Here is a 22,866-nt window from a genome sequence, read left to right as displayed (position 1 = left end):
AAGTTTTTTCCCTTTCAAATATACCCTCATTTTCAATTCGGATTCAAACTTTGCAGCCCTTCATCCTTGTCGAAGATTGAAATAATTCGTCCTGAACATTCATCAAATCTTTCTAGTGGACGTTAGAGCAAACAACAATAAATCCTACGTGTTATTCCGCTGATTACTAGTGGAATGATAAAAGGTTTAGTTGGGTGGATTTAACATACATCGATAACATTCAAAAATAAGAAAGCAATGAATGAGGTTGTTTAATTTAACATATGCCTTTTTATGCTTCTTTATTAAATATTTGTTTGTTATTATTATGATTAAGATAGTTGTTGTACTTGTACACCCCGTCATTATGTTATTGTCTATATCGTAGGTGGGGCATTTAAACACAGAAGCATAAACGCATTCATACCAACTAGACAAAACTATAACGCCGATTAATCGTTCTCACAGAAATCGAAAATTTGATACTCATCAAAGGTTTAATTAAAAATAGCCTTGTTACAATTCAACATTGTTATGTTTTCATACATCATCACATCATCACTTGTAATTGTTATGCATCGACCAAAGAAAATTGAGGATGAAATAGCAAAGAAAAGTCAACATTACCACTAAGGTCTATGAGAAGATAGTTCTTGTCGTCTACATTTTGCGGCAGGGTTTCTCTACAAAAGGATTGGACTTTTTGAAAATACGCAAGTATAGCATTTGAGTCATCTACTACTATCAACTGTTCTTTGGTAATTCCGCTCTGAAAAATACATTATTATTTTTATATGCAGACATTTCGCGAATAAGATGAAGAGAAAGTAAGGGTAAAGAGCGTCACTTTTTCCAGAAATTCTTTAGTGTGGTATTAAAGGTATGAGGATGAATCAAAACCAGCCAGTGGTGTAAATGATACCCATAGTAGATACCAGGAAAACATTTTCAATATTATTTGGATGGAAACAGCATTTCTTTTGTGTCGTTTGATTACATAGCAGATGCTGTGCTTAAATCAAGAAGTACTGAGTTATTTTCTTTGGTTACATCTTCTGATATCAGACTCGGAATTCTTTTGAACTGAATTTTAATGTGCGTATTGTTATGTGTTTACTTTTCTACATTGGCTAGAGGTATAGGGTGAGGGTTGATATCTCATAAACATGTTTAACCCGCCGCATTTATGCGCCTGTCCCAAGTCAGGAGCTTCTAGCCTTTGTTAGTCTTTTATTATGTTTAATTTTAGTTTCTTGTTAACAATTTGGAGTTTAGCAGGGCGTTCATTATCACTGAACTAGCATATATAATTGTTTAGGGGCCAGCTGAAGGACGCCTCTGGGTGCGGGAATTTCTCACTGCATTGAAGACATGATGATGACCTTCTGCTGTTGTCTGTTCTATGGTCGGGTTGTTGTCTCTTTGACACATTCCCCATTTCCATTCTCAATTTTATCTAATTTAATAATTGCCGTAAGGATAGAATAACATTTGAATGGCCACCAAAAATGTGAGCTAGGTAAAAACCGAATTTGTTGGTACTTGTTCTAGTTAAATAGTATTGGCCTGGTACGAGGGCTGATATTGTTTAGCGTCGGAAGACTGGACTAAAATAGTGTGATATCCGGTTAGACGATAACTTTATAGTGACTGGATAAAGATCTGTGATATAAGGTAACGTCTCAGATTTAAGGTAAAGTCTCAGAATAAGGATACATCTCAAATTTAGGGAAAAGTTTCAGAATAGGGGTTATGTCTTAAAACTAGGGTATGTCGGTATCGTTTATAATGTATGCTTCAGTTTATAGTTCTACATTCAATCCACTTAATAACTAGTAACATACAAAACAACCAGTTTCCAAATGACTTATATGTTTTGGACTAACCGTTTCACAAATGATATCGGATATGTTACTTACTTCGTAACTACAATCCCCTTCCCTTTCATGAATGTGACCTACCGAATTAGACTTTTTACCGGAATTGTTATCACATAAGCAACACGACGGGTGCCACATGTGAAGCAGGATCTGCTTACCCTCCAGAGCACCTGAGATCACCCCTAGCTTTTGGTGGGGTCAGTGTTGCTTATTCTATAGTTTTCTATGTTGTGGCATGTGTTTTAATGTTTGTCTGTTTGTCTTTTTCATTTTAGCCAGGCGTTGTCGGTTTATTTTCGATTTATGAGTTTGACTGTTCCTTTGGTATCTTTGATCCCTCTTTTAGCAACTATATGATTCAGTTTATAGTTCTACATTCGATACGTTTAATAACTAGTTACAAACAAAACCACCAGTTACCAACTGACTTATATGTTAGCAACTATTGTATAGATCACCGTAAAATTGACCACTGTTTGTTTCCTTATACTCGTTCCAAACACTTCTGATTTGACCTAAAAGAATATTTAGTACTACTGGTTTGTATTGTAATTTTATGACGAATGTTATAGGAATTAACAGGTTAACATTCTACTAATTTCCGGGATGTACTAAGATGTTCAACACGACGGGTGTCACATGTGGAGCAGGATACGTCTGCGTTATGTTTTTCAAAGATTCATTGTCATGATTCAAAGCATAACATATTCTTTCTGATATTCAAATGATCCAGAACTATGCAACAGATAAAGAAAACATTCAGATGGCAATTATCAATTGATGATAAATTGCATCCGTCGTTTAAGCTGGGGTCACACATTAACGATTTTTACTGCCGTCCTTGACAGGACCATTCCCGATTAAAATTTGTCAAAAGTCTGATCAAGATCCTGTGAATCGTGGATGGAAATCCGATTTGTATCTTTCGCCAGGTAAAATTCGACCGAGTCTGTCACGACTGCGTCCCGATTCTACCGAATGTAATCCGACAGAGATCAGATAGTGACAAGACAGTGAACCGACGCTGACGGAAGTTATCCGTTCGAAAACTGTCGGCATACTCGGGATGATCAGGTACTGTCGGAACGTAATCCTATCACGGTCCGCTCTATCGCATTGCAAACGGCTTTGTCTGTTCTCAGTCGTATTGTATTCTGTTATTGTCGGGACTTCTCCAGATCATTCCCGTTCCACAGGACACCGTCCCGAATACACAGAACATTGTTAGGAATTCGATCCGATACAGCAGAATCTGTCACGACATAGACACGATCGTAATCCGACTAGACAAAATCGGCTGAGTTTCCCCGCATGTTACGGGACACACCTAACTGTCGGGGTGCTTTGCCGAACTATTCGGACCCTTCCCAACCAGTAGGAATCTGTTACGAACTAAAACGACTGCGTTCAGACAATAATAGGACATTTCAGATAATTGAGGATACTAATCCGACTTTTTCACTTTTCGTGTCGCATCGCTGTCTGATCTCAAACGGGAGCAATAATCGGCAATGTTTGAACTCCGCATTACGTTAGTTTCCTTTAAAGACCATGCCTGTTTTGTGGAAGGATGTCTTAACGAAATCAGTACGTATAGCGAGTTTATTCTCATATACATTAAGAAACATGCAAAAACCCGTTTACAAATGGACAATCTGTAAAATTATATTTCTCACTGAAAAACACACCATCTAATATTTAGGGCGAAGCAAATTCTCATGTACAAAACTAAATATATTCATGAAGTAGCAAACATGACATACATGTTCTTACATTGTGTCATAGATCATTTATTCGTTCAGTGTATGTTTGACTGTTTTTGATAATATGTCTTTTGATTGAGTCAAGTCATTTGAATTGGTTTTAAATAGTGTGTCTTCGTATATTGTGATGTTTCACTTTTACTTTATTGCGCCTGTTAAAACGTTTAAACCCGCTGATTTGTTTACACCTGTTCTAAGTCAGGAACCTGTTATTCAGTGGATGTCGTTCGTTGATGTAGTTCATAAGTGTTTCTTGTTTTTATATAAATTAGACCGTTGGTTTTCCTGTTTTAATATATTTACACTAGTAATTTTGGGGCCTTTTATAGGTCGCTGCTTGGTGAGCCCAGGCTCCATGTTAAAGGCCGTATCCCGTAACCCCTATCTCCTAGATCTGCTTCATTTGAAAGTTACCCCATTGATCATTCCATTTAGTAGTGGTTAACAAACTTATTTATTGACTTTTAAAGAATCTGTATAGATTACATGTACAAACAACTCAATAATATAATCCAACTTAACTCTTTTTTTTTCAATTACATACTTGCCTTCTTCAAGATCTTCTTAAAATTCACTATACTAGATATACAGAGTTGTTACTTGCAGCTCGAGTTAGCGAGAGGGAAAGCCAGTCAAGAAAGAATATAAATTTCTTTGGTCTGTTAGTAGTAAAATGTTAATCTTAATTCAAGCATTAATGATCTAGACAACAAAACCTAGGAAGGTTATGCTTACATCATGTTTTCTCGATAATCAAAGTGGCATTATGTTTATCTGATTCATTTATTAGACATGCTTTAAATTATAATGTTTGCATGATGGACTCGTCTCTACCTATTTTTAAAAGCAAACGCTTGTGCAAACGGTAATACAAAATTATTGATTCATGTTGTCTTACCGATAAATCACATTTTAGAAAAGTTCATTTTTCTTTTACTTAATACATATAAGTTGTTAGAAAATGCTAAAAACAAAATAACAATTGTTACGAATAAATAAACTACATAAGACTCCAGTCTTTATTATATTTGACTGGACAACATACATAAGATTCCAATCACCTATCAAATGAAACATTTTAAAATATGAACGATGTTAGATGCACAAGTGTATATTCCTGGTGTACACATGTAAGAAATACTATCCCTAAAGAGACGGATAGTTCTCAAAATTTGTCTTCGTGCAAAACTATATAGCAAGACAAATCTATAAAACCCTATAAAATATTATTGAAAAGCCAAGTAAACACAATTAGATTTTCTCTACAAGGATAATAAAGAATATCATTCATCATGTTTAAATAGATTTCTTGTTCGCAGCTATATTAAGAAGATCGTGATAGGAAACGCGATTGTCGTAGTAATTGAGATATATATACACCATATGCAGGCTTTACTGGAATATTGCTAAACAGAAATGTAAAGTTCAAAATTAGGAAATTGAAATCTCCCCTTTTGTCATAAGGTTTTGTTCTCAATCGATGATCATTGTCAATTTCTAAATATCAGTTATGATATGAGACATACTCAACTGTATCTGTTGTATAAAAGAGGGACGAAAGATACCAAAGGGACAGTCAAACTCATAAATCTAAAACAAACTGACAACGCCATGGCTAAAAATGGAAAAGACAAACAAACAACAGCGCACACGACACAACATAGAAAACTAAAGAATAAACAACACGAACCCCACTAAAAAACTAGGGGTGATCTCAGGTGCTCCGGAAGGGTAAGCAGATCCTGCTCCACATGCGGCACCCGTCGTGTTGCTTATGTGATAACAAATCCGGTAAATAGTCTAATTCGGTAGGTCACATTCATGAAAGGGAAGGGGATTGTAGTTACGACGTAAGGAACATATCCGATATCATTTGTGATACGGTTATTCCATAACGGTCAACCAACTCGTGATGGCGTCCGTAAAATTTACGAAGGGATGATTTCAACTTCACCATTTGGAACTCTTGGTTTAATAGCTTCCTTGTGAGCAGCAACCCTCTATCAAGAAAATCATGATAGGAAATGCAAGCACGGGAATATCGTATCAATTGGGAGATATATACCCCGTATGCAGGTGCTGCTGGAATGTTGTTACTTAGAAATGGAAAGTTCACAATTGGAAAACTGAAATCATCTCTTTTGTCGTAAAGTTTTGTTTTCAACCGACCCTCATTGTCAATTTCTAGATGTAAGTCAAGATATGAGGCCGACTTAACTGTATCTTTAGTATCCTTTATCTCTAGCTCGATTGGATAGATACGTTCCACATAGTCACCAAAGTTTGAATTATTTAGTGAAAGACCATCATTAATAGCGAAAAGTAGAGTTAAAGGATAGTGCTAACTTCTTATCTTTCTTCCTAAGAAGTTCCTTCATGAAGTCAGCCTCATAATAATAAAGAAACAAGTCGGCAAGTAGAGGGGCACAGTTTGTTCCCATTGGAATGCCGACAGTCTGTTGAAAAACACGTCCTCCGAACGTAACAATTATGTTACCAATCAAGAAATCAAGCATCTTGATAATATCAGTTTCAGAGAATTTTTTGTTCGAATCAGAGTGATCCTTTACAAAGTAGGATTTATCCCTCCCTAAGACAAGATACTTGTATCTACGTTGGCCATTCTTTTTTACGAAGCAAAGCAATACCAACTCTTTCAATTTGTCTTTTAGTTTAAAATGTGGAATACTAGTGTACAGAGTAGAAAAGTCAAATGTTTTAATACTGTTACAAGATGAAAGAGAGTTAGATTGTATGTACTCTAAAAGATCTTTGGAATTTTTAAGTATCCACATCTAATTCACGCCCCCTCTGGAATAGGCAGTTTCACAATAACTTTGAAGCCCGTCTTTGATCGCTGATAAAATAGATGCTAATAATTTAGAAAGAGGTTTCGTGGAGCACTTGGAAGACCCAGCAATATACCGTTGTTTGTAAGGACACTTATGTAGTTTAGGTATCCAATACAGTGATGGCAGATCCAGTTCTTCATCTTTGGTTGAAATTCCAAAGGAACACAGAACAGACCTATGATTAACCAGGATTTCCTCTTTGGTAAGTGTCGTGAGGGTATATGTTGAGTTTCCAAGTGAATTGTCAATACCTAATTCGTTTATCAAGCAGTTAATGTAATGAGTTTTGCATACAAAAACGATGTTGTTTGGGGCTTTATCTTCGGGGACAACAACATATTTGTCATGGAGGTAGGATAGGTGTTTTGCAACATTTGGGTCTTTAAAGATTGACGTAGCATGGGCATTAATAGACCCATTCAGTTTCTTAATTCTGATTTGTATCAACGACCTCACTGCCTTAATCCATTTGGAAAGAGTATCTACGTCTTCCTTCTCGCGCTTAGCCCATTGCCTGGCATAATCCTCAACTGAATCCATCAAAATTTTAAAGTTGAATTTCCAATTGATGGATTTAGGCTCACGATATTTCGGACCTTTCGATAACTCGTTTCGTAGACAAGTGTTATTTCCTTCATTTCAAATTCGATGGGATATATGTGTTCATCATAGTCGCCACATTTTTTAATTATTTAGTTAGAGGACATTATAATCAAATTGCACAATGAATGATATAAAAATCAAAGTGAAAGTAACGCTATCTCAGCAATTTCGGGTTTTTGTATATGTTTATGAGAAATAATTTTGTTTAGAAAGTACTAGTATATATAACAAGTAGGTTAAAGTAACTTTGTTTACATTTTTCCAAGTGATTTAACCAAATTCAAAGTGTATTTTTATACAAATCGATATCTTAAAAACTAGTCCTTTCATAATAGTTTTGCAACAAAGTATTGAAAGACCTGATAGTTTCTTTGTTCTAAAATCATTATATGGAACATGAGTATACCCATTATCCATTTATGGCATATTTTCAATTTTGTTTGTAAAAATGTAGTGACTCAAATCATGTACAGTTGTATTCTTTGGATATGTTCAGCATTGTGCTTACATTTTTTTCTTAACCTTGAGTGTATTTTCAAAACAATTATGAAAAGAATTGAAAAGAAATTAATGCATTGTTGTGTCTTTTTGAATTATGTCGTACTTAATGTTTTTTGTACTAATAATGAGACTGTTTTATGGAAATACATTATGGTCCACAAAGATTATAACAAATACGTAAGGCGGCCTACTTTGAATAATAGCAAACCCATAGAGGTCGAGTTTGAAATTGTGTTAAACTCAATTAATTCATTAGACATGAAGGAACAAATCTTGACTACATCGGTTGGTATAAGGATGTCATGGACAGATGAATTTTTAACGTGGAATAGCAGTTTTTATGGCGAAACCAAAAAAATAACCGCACCCTTATCTGAGATATGGAATCCGGATGTTCATTTGATAAACTATGCAGACAAGTCAAATATCTTTGAAGATAAAGATACACTTGTTAATGTCTATAGTACTGGACTGGTGGAATGGTATAATTTTATTGAACTTAAAACTTATTGTTTCGTAGATACGACACAATATCCATTTGAAACTGAGATCTGTAAATTACAATTTTCGGCCCAAAATCTTGACGACAAAGAACAACTATTAAAGATCCAGCTGCAAGATGATTATTTTAATCGATTTCAATCAAACGGAGAATGGCATATATCTAAACCTAACAAAATCAGGACTTATACAGAAATACGAAATAGCAATAGTAAAAGATTCGCTGGTGTGGTATTGAAAATAGAAATGGAACGACGACAAACCTATTACGTGTGGAAATTTCTTGTTCCAACTGTTGCGATTACATGTATCAATATGGTAACATTTTTGCTCCCAGTGAAAAGTGGCGCCAAAGTTACGCTGTCAACATTTGTTGTATTGAGTTTTACTGTAATGATTCAATTATTTAATCAATCTTTACCTAGCAGTTCTGACAAAATTTCTCAATTTGGAAGATTACTGTGGTGTTTACTTGGTATGAGTGGATTAAGTCTAATATTTAATGTAGTTATTACTGCAATTTTCTATCGCAAATGTACTATATGTAAAATAAATTGTTCAGTATGCAACTGTGCGAAACTGACAAAGAAACTGCAAGATAAACCTAGAAATACAACGTGCTGCTGTAAAAGTAAAGAGGACGAACAGATAATAGAACTAAAGTATATAGGCCCACAAGAAAAGAAAACTGCTCAACAGGGTGCCAGCATGGAAAATAAAAGTATGTTTACTTTAAATGCTCAGTTCCGAGTAGCTAAAATTACAATTTTGTTTACATTGTTCACACGTTTTAGCGCTACGATGACCAAATGTCTTTTCATAACCCCTCAAAACAGAGTCTGTATCAACGGACAATCAACTATCATCAAGTTAAGTGAAACAGACAACACCAATGCTAAATGAAAACAACATAAACAAATCACGACCAGAAATACCCTAACATAAACTGTGGATGAACTGCTTCAGTAGTTACATCTGTATTGGTGTATCACTACAGAATTTCTTTTTATAAGCAAGGGTATCAAGTATGGTGATGTCTTTGTTTTGGTATGATGGCTTTTGTCTGAAGAGGGATCATTTTGCATCTGAAATGCTATCCTTTATGTTTAATTTGTAACAGGAGAAAAGTTTTCTTCTTAAAGATTAAGAGCTCTTTTTGAAACACATTTTAGGTCTGGAATTAAAAAAAGTATAAAAAATTGATATAACAGTGTATTGTATTGAGATCAACAGAGATATGACTCAAACCTTATAAACCGTTCTAAACAACATAAAAACTGCGAAAGGAGAAACAGTAAGAATACTTTAACATTAAATTAACAAAGGCAATTTACGCCTGTCCTAACCTCACAGTTGTCGAGTTACCCACGACAAATGTCTTAGAAAGTCACGATGGTACGAAAGAAACTTTCATTTCCACAAAATTTGATTTGACTATATATTAAACATAAATTGAACCTAGATAATATTCAAATGCAATAAAGATACTTGTAGTGCTTTTTGCTCAACAGTCGTATTTAGACAAAATGCGAGTTTGCCGTATTAAATTATAATCCTGGTATCTTTGATAACTATTTACACCACTGGGACAATGTTACTGCTGGTGGATGTTTCGTCCCCGAGTCTATCACCAGTCCAGTAGTCAGCACTTCGGTGTTGACATGAATATCAAATATATGGTCATTTTTACAAATTTCCTGTTTACAAATCTTTAAATTTTTCGAAAAACTAAAGACTTTCTTATCCCAGGCATAGATTACCTTAGCCGTATTTGGCACAACATTTTGGAATTTTGGGTTCTCAATGCTCTTCAACTTTATTCTAGTTTGACTTTATAACTATTTTGATCTGAACGTCACTGAAGAGTTTTGTGTAGACGAAACGCGCGTCTGGCGTATTAAATTATAATCCTTTAATAACCTTTGATAACTATTGAATGCCGTTCGATTACCCATAGTTGGTTACATCGACTATTGTGGATAGTTGTTTCTTTGACAATCCTACCATATTTCCCTATTTCTATATTGTCAGAATATTATACTAGTAACCTGCATATACAATCATTATAATAATACATGTTTTTCTTGAACGATTGATTGCTTGTTGCTTGATTTACGTCAAATGACCGAATCAGAACAACAACCAAATTACAATAAATAAGGTATGCATTTTCTGCAAAGGTGGTTTCCGGGGTTCAAAGTGGTATTGGTCTTATATGATATATAGGAAAAGGATAGAAATTTAGCTTAGCAACATATGTCATTAAAGAGCTGTTGCAAGTGTTCTATAACCCATGGATATATTGCATATGTACTTTGCGGACGTAAGGAATCGGATTTAACGTAAATATATCGACCTCACGTAACAGCGTACTATTCTAACCTTCCACACAATGTCAGTTGGTATATTTCCAGGTGACGTATTTCCGTAAATTCGTGGATAAGGTAAGACCGCGAATAGTTAATTTGGTTTGATATGATTTTCTATGTTTTAACGCCACTTTTAAGCACCGCTTTGGGCTATTTCGTGGTGGCCAGTTTTTATTGGTGGAGAAACTGGAGTCCCTGGACAAAACCACCGACCTTCGATAGGAAAACTGACAATCACAGCAAATAGTTAAACTACTTCCTAATTCTACACATTACTAGTACACTACGTACGGCTAAAACAATTTTAACAACATTGCATCTTTACCCGATGATACAACTATGTGGTTAATAAGCTGAAACTTAAAAACGGAGGCATTTCTACTATTGGTGATCTGTAAGGTTTATGGAGACACAATAGGGTCAAAATTATATATTTATTATGTTTATTTCTGTTGCCTTAAAATTAATTATTTGACCAGAAAGACTGTTTGATGGTTTATTTATGATTATGAATGGTTTTTGATTGTAATACTATATAAAATAGGTAGATGTGGTATGATTGCCAGTGAGTTTGAGAATATAAGCAACTACAAGTCACCGTACGGAATTTCACTTAGCAAATCTAATATCGTAAATAAAGTCGGCGGTAAAAGGCCCCATCATGACAAAATGTAAAACATTTCAAACCAAAAAAAAAACAACAACAACGGATTGATTCATTCCGAAAAAACCGCAAAACAAATTCTATAGACAGCATATCACTCGTCTGAATATATGACTCGTAACAAGGGATTGGCTCATTTATTATGTGTCGGGGTTATACATGTTTCGGATTGAGCGAAGAAAAAATTGTTTCGAAAAGTAGTTATTTGATACAATCATTTGTCAACTGTCTATACTAAGTGAGAGTCAAATGATATATTTTAGATGATATAGAAGAAGAAAAAGGAGAGGATAAAGATCAAACTAAAGGAAGAGATCAAATAGAAAGAAAAAGGAAACAAAAGGCCGCAAAAATAGATGTGATTTGTTTGATCGTTATGATTTTATCATATGGATTTGTATATACTTTCTTCTGCATTAACATTTTTGGTGGAAGAGAAAATGTTGCATGAGAGTGTTTTACATATTTCAGATGTACTGAAGAATACCGAATGTATTGTCGGGTTTAAGGTATTTTGTCCTCGTATTAATCAAGTTCTGAGTACTAGTATGTTATCTTTCATTTTATTTATTTTATTATAAAAGTCAAAATTTGTAAAAGTAAACCATTATAAATGTCCACATGTTGATCATGTATAATTATAAGTCAAGTGTACTAAATGTAGACTTTTACTAGTGACCATGGAAAAAATTGAAGATAAACACACATTTTTTATTCTGAATTATTCGGCTCTGGCTTTACGTCATACTGCATATAGTTTCAATGGGGTAACATTTAATCACTAAGAAATACATTTATTATCTATATGCTTATAATAATACAAACAATAAAAATCTATTCCATCAGACATTTATCAATTATTTACCAAGATTTTGTATATTTCAAAAGTTAATAACAACGCATGATCAAACCAAGATTTTGTATTAAAATGCTTACCGTTTTAAAAGAAAACAAAAACATTTGATATTAATATTATTGAGCCTTATTTTGAATATTTTTTAGAACATTTAAATTTTTCAAAAAGTGCTTTAAGTGCTGTAGAAAATTCTGCATCCATAAAAGCATATATTATAGGATTGACAATACTGTTAATAATGTATGTATGATAAAGCCACAAAACAGTGGCAGCTACCGTTTCGGACAACCTTTCCCAAAAATCTGGCAATATGCCTTCTAACAAAACCACCATTCCGACCGGCATATAACACACGATTGACACAGCAGTTATTAGAATAAACATGAAAGTAAACTTGTTTTTGAAACGCTTTCTTTTCTTTGACCGGTTTGTTTTTTTCAAGCGTTTAGGCTGTGTAGAATTTCCGTTTTGAGCGACAGAAGATGAACATTCGGGTGCTGTGATCTCTGTGTAGACGTCAGATGACTGAGTTGCTTCAATGTTTGAATCATTCTTGCATTCGGAATTAACTGTAAGTTTGGAATAGGAACCGTTAGGATTTTTCAGTTCTTGTGTTTTACTTTGAAGATTGGTGGTAATCGAATCGTTTGTTAATTTGTCTGCTGTACTGGTCTCTTTTGATACATTTGTTTGCTTAAATTTTTGTGCATTGAAATGTTTAAAAATAACCCATCCGACTCTTCCATATAGAAAAACAAGTGCAAGAACAGTAAACAACATGAGAGTTATAAAAAATATTGAATAAACTAATCCAGATAGGTAGAAGCCATGTTTAAGTCTTCCACATCGGTATCCAACCAATCGACCATCACTAAAGTGTTCATTTACGCCATAGTTTACTGCAAAAGGTACGGAGCAAGCAACTGACAAACATACGGATACGGTAACCATTATTTTTCGAGTTTTCAAATTAAGTCTATGACGTTTACATATTATCAAATACCGTTGTATCGCAATAGAAAGTAACAGGAATAAAGAAATACCTGCTGTTAAAGCAATGGTGTAAAATACTATTTTACATAGAATATTGTTGGTGAATGTCGTTTGCATCACATCTAACATTATACAATTTACGGAACCCACCACCGATGTTAGCATGTCCGACACTGCTAAATATGGAATGAAATATCTCTCTTCTTTACCCTTCATTTGAAATCTGTATACAGCTAGAACAATCATATTTCCTATCACACCAATAATCAGATATAATGAAAGAACCACCACATTGGCTATTAAGTGCTTTGCCATATCTTGTGTTCGGTATCCTTCAGATTTGTTCGTGAAATTTAAATCCATTGTATACAAATTCAGCAGTTCACTTGTACTGTTCATTTTCAACAGCATTCATTCACCGAAAAACGCAGCAATCTGGAATATTTAAAATGCATCAGATTATGTGTAAAGATCATATCATGGTAATATATATCTGTAAATCAATAAATTATTTTGTGAAAATTTAATATAACTTATTGACAAATTATGCAATACGTGGGTATGTTTCAGAGTCAGAAAAAAATCCATCGTTTTAATCTAAATACAATTTAACAAAAAATAAATGAATGTTGACAATAAAAAGGTTGGGTTGGAACTGTAAGAATGGTTTGATTCCGCCAGTGCACTTTATCCGGAGGAATAAAATACCTAGTGATTTTTATCCACCAACAAAAATTCCCTAGGTTTTTTTTTATCCGGGTCCAGTAAAACATCCACCAGTCATTATAAGGTTCTAAAAAGCATTTTTGAAGGGGAAGTATATATAAAATTGGGCTTATTGATATATTTTGATGTATTTGAAACTGGCATAGCTGATTTATGTAATAAATGGAGAGTGTTCGTCCAATGAATGTTCATACTGGTGTCTTTGAACCAGGAATAATAACACTAGTGATTTCGTACCGGAATGATTGCACTAGTTATTTTATACCGGGATCGATAACTCTAGTGCTTTAGATCCATACATTGATGAAGTGTTTTAGTTCTCAGTTTGACCACATGATAACACAATGATAATTTTTATTAACAAAGAAGATTTAATTTTTTTTTTATGTAAATCTATAAAATCGGCAAATAAACTTATCATAGATACCAAGAATACAATGTAAAGCATTGTTATTTATAGTTTAATTGCATTTAGTAGAAAAAAAAGAATTTGGTAAAAATAAAACCAAGATTTTGTAGAAAATCCACAGAATTTAATACAGAGATTTGTGTAATGAAATTTCAAACATAGATTACTCACTTGTTTTTCTATGATGTGCTAGAGTTTATTTGTAACAAAAAGTCCTAAACAACCTTAAATTCTAAACTCGTGCTGAGTCACTAAGTTGAGCGCACCTTTAATGTGTACATGAATTGGTCCATATTTGTATTTGTTATAACCAATGTCTACATTTATAACCTAGTTTTAAGGAAATCAAGGGTAGCACTGCATGCAATAAACCTCTATCTATAAAGCATAAAAATGCCAAATATGAGAGTACTAGGGGAAATGCTGTGGATTTCCTATAAAATTTCCATACGTTTGGCATTGAATCAACTCAAGGGTGCATAATCCTTTAATCATATCTTCTATATCAAAATATCTATAATTGAAACTTTCTGTAAGAACCAATCTGCTCTTTAGTTTATATCAAGTTTTTTGTCTCGATCCTTGTTGAAAGGATTTTAAGTTATAAAAATATCCTCCTTATCTTCATCAATCATGATTATTCGTTAAATTGACTCAGATTAATTCAACTGGTTTTTTAGAAATGTCATTTTAGTCCTTTTATGGAAACAATACACCGGTCTAATATAAACAAAAACAACGATATAAAGATGGACGCTTTCACACTATTTACAACCAATATTATCTAGGGAAAAACAGTTACTCGGAATAAAAACAGGGCGGAATGAAAGTACGCTTACATCACTGTTAAGGGGTTTTTTTTCGAAATAATAATACGCGGTTTTTCTTCGAATTGTTTTTGAAAATCATTTGTTTGTCCAAATAAGACAGATGTTAGAAAGTGAGTTTTTGAAGCCGCATAATGACGATGTTTATGGAAGTCTCCTTACAATACACAAGCACAGAGATGGCTAACGAAAATTTCTAGATAAAAAAAAAGTGCCTCCAGAAGACTTTAGTTTGCAGAAAATATTGTTTCACACAGTTTCTTTCTGACTTATTTAGTTTCAGCCATTAAAAATTCTACGAAAAGGTAGTCACCGTTCAAGGTCAAACGCTATCGTGGAGTAAATTGACGGTTTCGTCTATTTGACTAATTTGTAGATCTTGACCGACATTTTTTTTCTTTTCTACAGAAATGAATAAGGATACAACTTAAGGATGTTCGCTACTCTGTTAAAAATAACCAGCTTTTTAAAAGACTATTATGAATTGATAATATATTAATAAAGAAACTTAAAAAGAAGAAAAAAATGGAGGGTCCGTGTGCTCATTTTCGAGATATAAGCCTTTGAAAATTTGGCGGGAAATAATTCTCTCTAGATTTTTCATATATTTAACATCTTAACATTGGCACTTTATTTGTTTCAAAAACTATGAAAAAATAACAAGAATTTTATAAAATTTTGAAATATGGCTTTTTAAACTTTATGTAAAAAAATTATGAAAAGAAAAGTAGGGGTTAGTGGGCAAAATTTTATAATGACAGTACATGGATAAAACCAGAGGATTCTGAAAATCTGGCAAAAAATCAAAAATGGAGGAGCCAACATCCTTAACACATTTTAATTTCAATCTTAATTATGTGAAAGAACGTGTTATAAGACTTCATGGGAAACAAAAACGCAAGAAATCTATCTGCTTATGACACGAAAATTGGGACTTTTAAAAATTAACAGTTGATAATTTACAATTGTTCATATTACTATATCAAATCGAATAAGACTAATACTTTTTATGCATGTTACCTATTATACTATGAATGTGTTTTTATATGTATGTGTAGTTTGTCAAATGTGCGTATAATTTGTTATTTGTTTTAAATATCAAGTAGGTTTTGAGCTCTACAGAGCTGATGTTTACCTTGTTGAATTGTACATATCATGCCCGACGCTCAATAAAATTTACTTAGTTACTTACTTACTTACTTTGAGACTGGTCTTCTTTCTAATCTATTAACTAGTACTTGTCAGTTTTAAGTGTTTTTTTCACGTGATCCTTTAGTCACAAGTATTTTTAGTATGTATAACTTCCTCAGCTCATTGATCTATTGTACTTAATCAATGTAACAATCATTTAATAACATTAAAATAAAACCCCGGAATAACATATTAACAAAGGTTAAATTAAATGAGAAGATGTAACATTGATTGACGAAAAATTTCTTTACAACTTCAAGAGAAGTATTTTAATAGTTACATTCTTCCAAGTGTAAACAATAGAAAATATATCAAATCTATTAAATGTATCCGCGTGTTTAGTCTTAACAAATTTAGGTTTCATAGTTTGGCTAGCATAAAAAATGTCCAAATGTAAAATGTATCATGTATTCAACTTTGTAAACATATTACCTAAACATATTTACGTAGATGCAACAATAGTAATATGCGAAATAAACTGGTACATTTCTTAATATTCACACGGGACGAAAGTTAAGTCATAACAACAAAATCTATGTAAAAATACATTCCTATGGTAATTTTGTATTCTGGTCTTTCGTTTTTACTTATCTGCTTTGACTATATGCTTTTTGTATTTCTTTGTTGACATATTTGTTTGTTTTTATGGAAATAAAGATTATAACACAATGTTGACTACTATACCCCTATATATGTCATGTTTACCTATTATGTCTCACACATTGTTGTCACTATAATAAAATTTTAAGCGACTCTCGTATGTGCCTGTATCCAGTCAGGAAAAGAGCGTTGTTATCAGTTCGTTGGATTTGTTTGAGCTTTTGATTTTGCAATTTGTTTAGGGACTTTCTGTTCTGTATTTTCCTCGGAGTTCGATATTTTTGTTGTTTGAATTTTTGCCAATGAACAGCGCTGACCGATTTGAGCTAGTATAATACTAAAATTTCAAAACTTTTAAATTTGATAAATGTAAAATAATGACAACAGAGTATTTACACATCCCAAAAAAAAAAAAAAATCAACGTGGCTGCGTACCGGGTAACTGTTTTTTACTAGAGAATATTGGATGTGAGTAGTGTAAAGGCGTCGATCTTGATATTTATTTGTTTTTGTTTATATTAGACCGGTTTATTGTTTACATAAATAAATTGGTTAGAATTAAAATAATTTTCAAGAACCTGAGTCAATCTATTTAATAATATTGATGAAGACGAAGAGGGTATTTTTATAACTAAGAATACTTTATCAATGATCAGGACATTGAACTTGATATAACCCAAATTTATATAAGCATCCTTTGATATTGACAAAGAAGATATGTGATTTTATATCCAAGTCTTCCGAAGAGCAATTATAAGGAAAAACTTCGGCAATCCAGTGAATATAATTATTACAATTAGTGACGATTTGAAATCATATGATTTTATAAATTTGCATAGAAAAGTATTTAAATGTATTCGTTAATTATCATTATTGTGCTATCGTGTGTTACAAATGAATACTGATCACTTCATCAATGTACGGATATAAAGCACTAGTGTAATTAATCCAGTTATAAAATGACTATCTAGAACAATTATTCCGGTACGAAATCACTTGTGTAATCATTCCGGTACAAAAACACTAGACTAAGTGTAAACATTCCTTGGATGAAAACTCTCCTTTTTTATATATAAATCAGCTTGTCATTATAACGTAATAGATAAATTTCTGAATTATAGATTATTAATTATCTTAATTTTGGAGCTTTTTTCGTGTGCTTAGTGTGTTTTTTCTTCGAGTCTCCCATCCGTTAGTGTTCGAAAATTGTATTCATAACTTCAACCCTGAACTTGTTGAAAAACAGATATAACAGATGCAGTGTTTTTATATTTTGTTTTGTGTTCATATGTCTAAAAATTTGAAATTGTCATTTGCGTTCAATATTTTCTGCCATTTCCAATGCGATTCTTCCTACTGAATAATAAGGCAATATTCTTTTTTATACAAATTAATAAAATTGCTTACCCAAAATTTTGTATATTATCCGTTATGAAACTCAAATAGATGTAAGTGTTTATTTTTGTTTACTTAATATATATATACTGTAGAAGATATACCGGATACATATACGATATAGCTTGTATCTGATGTGACAAGTATCTCATTATGTAGGAGCGGTTATCGGAAATCAACACTTACGCATGACTAACCATTAGAAAACTGAAGATTGAAACTAAAAGGGGAATATATTTAAAATAAAAATGCGTAATGATTGTATGCAAAAGGACAAGAATTAGTTTAATTTATGTCAGACTTACAACTGACCCTCGGAACAGACGTTTCAACTGAAAGTATACGAGCGTCTGAAGCTAACCTTCATGGCAGAGTACTTTCCCGTAAAACCCATAAATTTGTCGAAAGAGTGCATGGTTATTCATAACTACACCAATTCAACATCAACCCTTCTAGGCTTCCTCATAGCCTCCTTATAGGCTTCCTTGTTGTCTCATTATTAGACTTCCTAATAGCCTCATAGGCATGGTAGCCTCTAGGTATGATAGCCTCATAGGCTTCCTGATAGCCTCACGCATTATCTTTTTTAACCATCGTTCCAATTGGATTGGTGTGATGTCAAGGCAGGGGTCTATACTTTGCTACTTTTCTTTGTGCACTTAGCTAGGCTCTTGATTTATTCATGAAGCAAAAAATAAAATATATTAGCTGGGTAGATTCCCCAAGGGCTACGAAAGCCAAGAAGGCTCAACTTCGGCATTCAGAATTCGGAAATCATTTTTATGTCCCATTTATGGGCATTATGCTTTCTGGTCTGTGCATCCGTGTACTATGGACACCTTTTTGTTTTTACTGTTATAAACTTTTAGTTATTATTGTAATAATCACTATTTGTTGTTATTGTGATATGAAGATTAATTGCCTGTCTTCATGTAAACTGCTCAACCTTATATAAATAGTGTAAATTTATGATTTGTCCATAATCAATTGAGGAGAGTTTGCTTTTCGTCTGGTTTTTGTGAATTAGCTGGTTCGGAATCAACCCCTGTAAGTCTGTGATTCCAACTGTCTCCGTTACCACCTTCCCAACTGAACATACACCCGACGCTGTTTTTATTCCCTTTGTTCTAACTACTCCTTCAAAATATGTCCATTAAATGATAATAACCCCCTCTCCCCTGTCCCCCTTTCCGAATGTATCTTGTTAAAAAACAGCGAGAAACCCTTTAAAGTTAAATCAACCAGTTCTTTACTATTAATCAATCAATCATCATTTTAACGGACTCGTACCCCCCTTTTTAACTAATGAAATAAAATCCCATAGTTCTGGAATGAACGATCGAAATTTTACCAAAACCTATAGAGATCGTTTGGTCGTGCGCTGGTAACACTGTACTATGTACCTCGAATGGACGCCGAACAGATGAAAAAAAAAATCCGTTGAAAATAATTTTATCCGTGGGGAATTCGTTTGTGTAATGACGGACGCGTAACGAATGCCTAAAGGTAACACACATGACCAGTACCAAAAAATATTAAAAACAGGCATACAGAAGCGTGCTGTATAAAATGGACGAACCATATAACGGATGTATCACTGACCAGTAACGGATACACAACGGAAACAAAAAGGTCATGTATCGTAAAAACGGAAGCCTACCGCGGACGTTCAACGGACATGTTGACTGACAGCATCACAATCAAAATCATGAGAAAATTGATATCACCTTTCACATCAGGAAATTTATACATTATTATCGAGTCATTAGAAGGGGGGTTGGAAATGAATAAATGAATATAAAATATCTCTAGTGAATGTTTTCACAATCAAACAGCTTTCCGAGAAGACGTTTCATGGGACTTGTTAACCCTTCAGAAGCATTGTTTAAAAGATGGCAAACGGAAAAATGGGGTGTTTAGTTAGAATCAGAGGCATGTAATACAGTGTGAAGAGAGTGCCAGCCAATAAAACTAATTCCAAGCTAGCAAAATTGATAGAATCCGCGGAAGTTTATTTCTTGCCTTGCTGTTTTTCCTTAAATCATCCCACCCACATTATAGATATTTACGATATGGAGGTCCATTTCTACAAGTTTGTCATATCAAAAAAAACCGTAATACTATGTTTAATCAATGTTGAGATGGTAGACATCTTTACATACCTTGGAGCGGTCGTAGATACCACCGACAATGCAACAGCCGACATAAGGAATAGAATTAAAAAAGCAAAAGCAGCATACTATAAGTTAGAAAATATACAGACATCAAATCAATAAAGTGGAAAGCATAAAAATAAAAATTTACAAAAGCAATGTAATATCAGTGTTGTTATATGGGGCAGAATGTTGGAAGATAAGCAAGAGAGATGGATAAAGACTTAACATCTTTAAACCAGGAACTTGCGTATAATCTTCAAGATATTTTGACCAACTATGATTTCCAACACAGAACTGCTGCATGAGCAACATCACCAACACCATTAAGATCAGGACTTACTATGGACGTCCTTGTGTTCGTATGACTATACTGCCAGACGATATTATTTGGTGTGGGTTTTTTTATTTTTAAAAATATACCAACTACAATGACTTATATGGGTTTTTTTTCTCAATAAGAAGTTAAAATTCAGAAAAATTCGACTGACCTTATTTCCACATTAAAAAAATCCAGCCAAAAACCACATAAGTGTGTGGTTTCATTTTTTAATTCACAAATTTCGTTAAGAAAATAAATGAAGAGGACATTTCCTTACGCTGTATCATAAAAAAGCGTGGTTTTCCTGTTTGATTGTGTAATTCATACTTATTGAAATCCGAAGAGTGATACAAATTTGTTTAAGGATGGTCTATTCTTCGTGCATGCAAGTGAATCTATTATTTCCTTCCTCATTGTGTTTAACTCGGTGCCGATTCCTAGAGATATGTCAATTAATTTTGACAAGAAGCAAGTTTCATTGACGCTACACCGAAATGACAGCTTACAAATAAACAAACATTACAAATAATTATAACACAAGTTTATAACTATATGTATGGTCACCGTCTAGAAGATAGACCAGTGCTGAGAAGAGTATTCATTTGATTTTGCAGGGTGGATAAGTACATAACAACGTTAAATCGGAATAGAGATGTTAAACCCGATGGAACCTGCCACGCTCCCTCCTCATACAAAAATATGTGCAGATCAACTAGGCAAAATTCGAGACTTATTATTGCATATAGGTAACACGATACAAATAAAAAATATTGAACATTTTGAATGTCGCTCGTTTTTTCGTTTTTTTTAAAATGGTTTTATCATAACATGTGTTCATTTATAAAGGCAGTCTATGAAACCAGGGACAATACTACAATATACTAATTTAGACTGTCCCTGATGGAACATTTCGTGTTCGAATTCATACTGAGGGCTGATTTTTAGAGGCTTTTGAAAAGGAGTAGGTCCGGTAAGGGCCGATTTATGCCACAAATGTCAGGTTCGTCTGACGAAAGATTTTTGTCACTTTCTAAACACTTAAGCGTCTATTTCAGGTGGTGATTCAATTAGTAAATGATAAAGATTTAACTGATTTACTCATTTAAAAGCGCTCTGATTCAAGCTTAAATATGAAAAATCCATCAAATATGTCAAAAATGTCACTTTTCAGATGTTTTTTGTCAAGAAAAAAAAGTGGCTGCATCCGTGTCCATCCTCAAACTTTATATATGTTATATATCATCATCAAATGCAACTTATATTTCAATATTAAGAATGAACACAAATGCGGCCACATTCATTTAAGACGGAATCCGTCTAAAATTTAACTAAAATGCTAAAATTGTGAAGATTTCAGTAATTTAGCATGACTTAATGGTGCTAGTACCCGATATATGTGCATTATATTGTCAAAAACAGCCCATATTTATGTAGCAGAAGCATTCTACTTTTCAAAAATTAACAAAAAGTTAACATTTGAACATTTTGTAAAACTGCTATATTTTGGGGAAAAAAGGGGCCTTACTGGACCTACTCCTTTCTTGGGAGCGAAACAAGGCGAACTGTTATCACCTCTGTAATTTTTTTTCGTGAATGACATTGTTCAAGTTATTTAAATGGACAGTGATTACAATGTTTTTAATATAAATGAATATCTGTTTAATATTGTTTGAAGAACCGATATGTTCGGAAAATCTGCCTAAACATTATAAGTCTTATTAGACAAACTTCATTTTATTATAAAAAGTGGAATTAAACTGTTAATACTTACGAACAAAAGTAGTCGTTTTTCAGAAATGGTTGGCTTTTTCTTTGACAACCAGTAGCTAGAAATTGTAAACTTATATGTATACTTAGGCATGTTACTACATTTCAATGGCAAATTCTTGCACTCACAGAAGAAGATTTCTTAACAAGGAACAAGAGCACTTTATTGTACTTATTCGGCACTTTCAAGCGAGTTAATATTGAACATAGTTAATCTTGCTTGTTTGTTTAACAGTATGGTGGCCTCTATAGTTAACTATGCACGGTCTGGGGATTTTATCGAGCCAATGACATAGAACTAGTTTATAATCGTTTCTGTCGTTTTATATTTAAGCTTTGTAAAAATGAACCAATCGCCTTTTTGTGTGGTTAACTTGATCATTTACCTTTGTTCATTTAAGGAATGTTGTTTACATAGAATTATAAAGTTTTGGTTGCATATAATATATGATAAACCTAATATTGAATATGGTATATACAACCCCCTACGCATTGAATACTCAAATGGTAAGTGA

At 33.3% G+C, this 22,866-nt stretch overlaps 2 protein-coding genes across 6 annotated transcripts; one reads left to right on the top strand and one right to left on the bottom strand.

The window, feature by feature from the left end:
- Window positions 1–7,875: 7,875 nt before the first annotated feature.
- On the top strand, window positions 7,876–8,982 carry LOC139483942 (neuronal acetylcholine receptor subunit alpha-7-like). The gene has a single exon (XM_071267665.1). It carries the CDS (start codon window positions 7,876–7,878, stop codon window positions 8,980–8,982), a length of 1,107 nt encoding a protein of 368 aa, XP_071123766.1.
- A 2,887-nt stretch (window positions 8,983–11,869) lies between these two features.
- On the bottom strand, window positions 11,870–20,881 carry LOC139484778 (5-hydroxytryptamine receptor 1B-like). Of its 5 annotated transcripts, none has more exons than XM_071268736.1 (3): window positions 18,122–18,250; window positions 15,944–16,250; window positions 11,870–13,558 (listed from the first exon to the last, which is right to left on the bottom strand). In XM_071268736.1, the coding sequence occupies exon 3, from the start codon at window positions 13,370–13,372 to the stop codon at window positions 12,095–12,097; it is 1,278 nt and encodes a 425-aa protein (XP_071124837.1). In that variant the 5' UTR covers window positions 13,373–13,558; window positions 15,944–16,250; window positions 18,122–18,250; the 3' UTR covers window positions 11,870–12,094. The 5 variants fall into 5 exon arrangements, with proteins under 5 accessions (XP_071124837.1, XP_071124835.1, XP_071124834.1 ...); XM_071268734.1 differs by having other exon boundaries at window positions 11,870–13,396; window positions 16,116–16,250; XM_071268733.1 differs by having other exon boundaries at window positions 11,870–13,396; window positions 16,124–16,250.
- Window positions 20,882–22,866: the final 1,985 nt, after the last annotated feature.

Source organism: Mytilus edulis, chromosome 8, assembly GCF_963676685.1.
Source record: "Mytilus edulis chromosome 8, xbMytEdul2.2, whole genome shotgun sequence".
Classification (NCBI taxonomy): Eukaryota; Metazoa; Mollusca; class Bivalvia; order Mytilida; family Mytilidae; genus Mytilus; species Mytilus edulis.
Note: the sequence above shows the minus strand (reverse complement) of the source record. Positions and strands in the feature narration are given on the sequence as shown.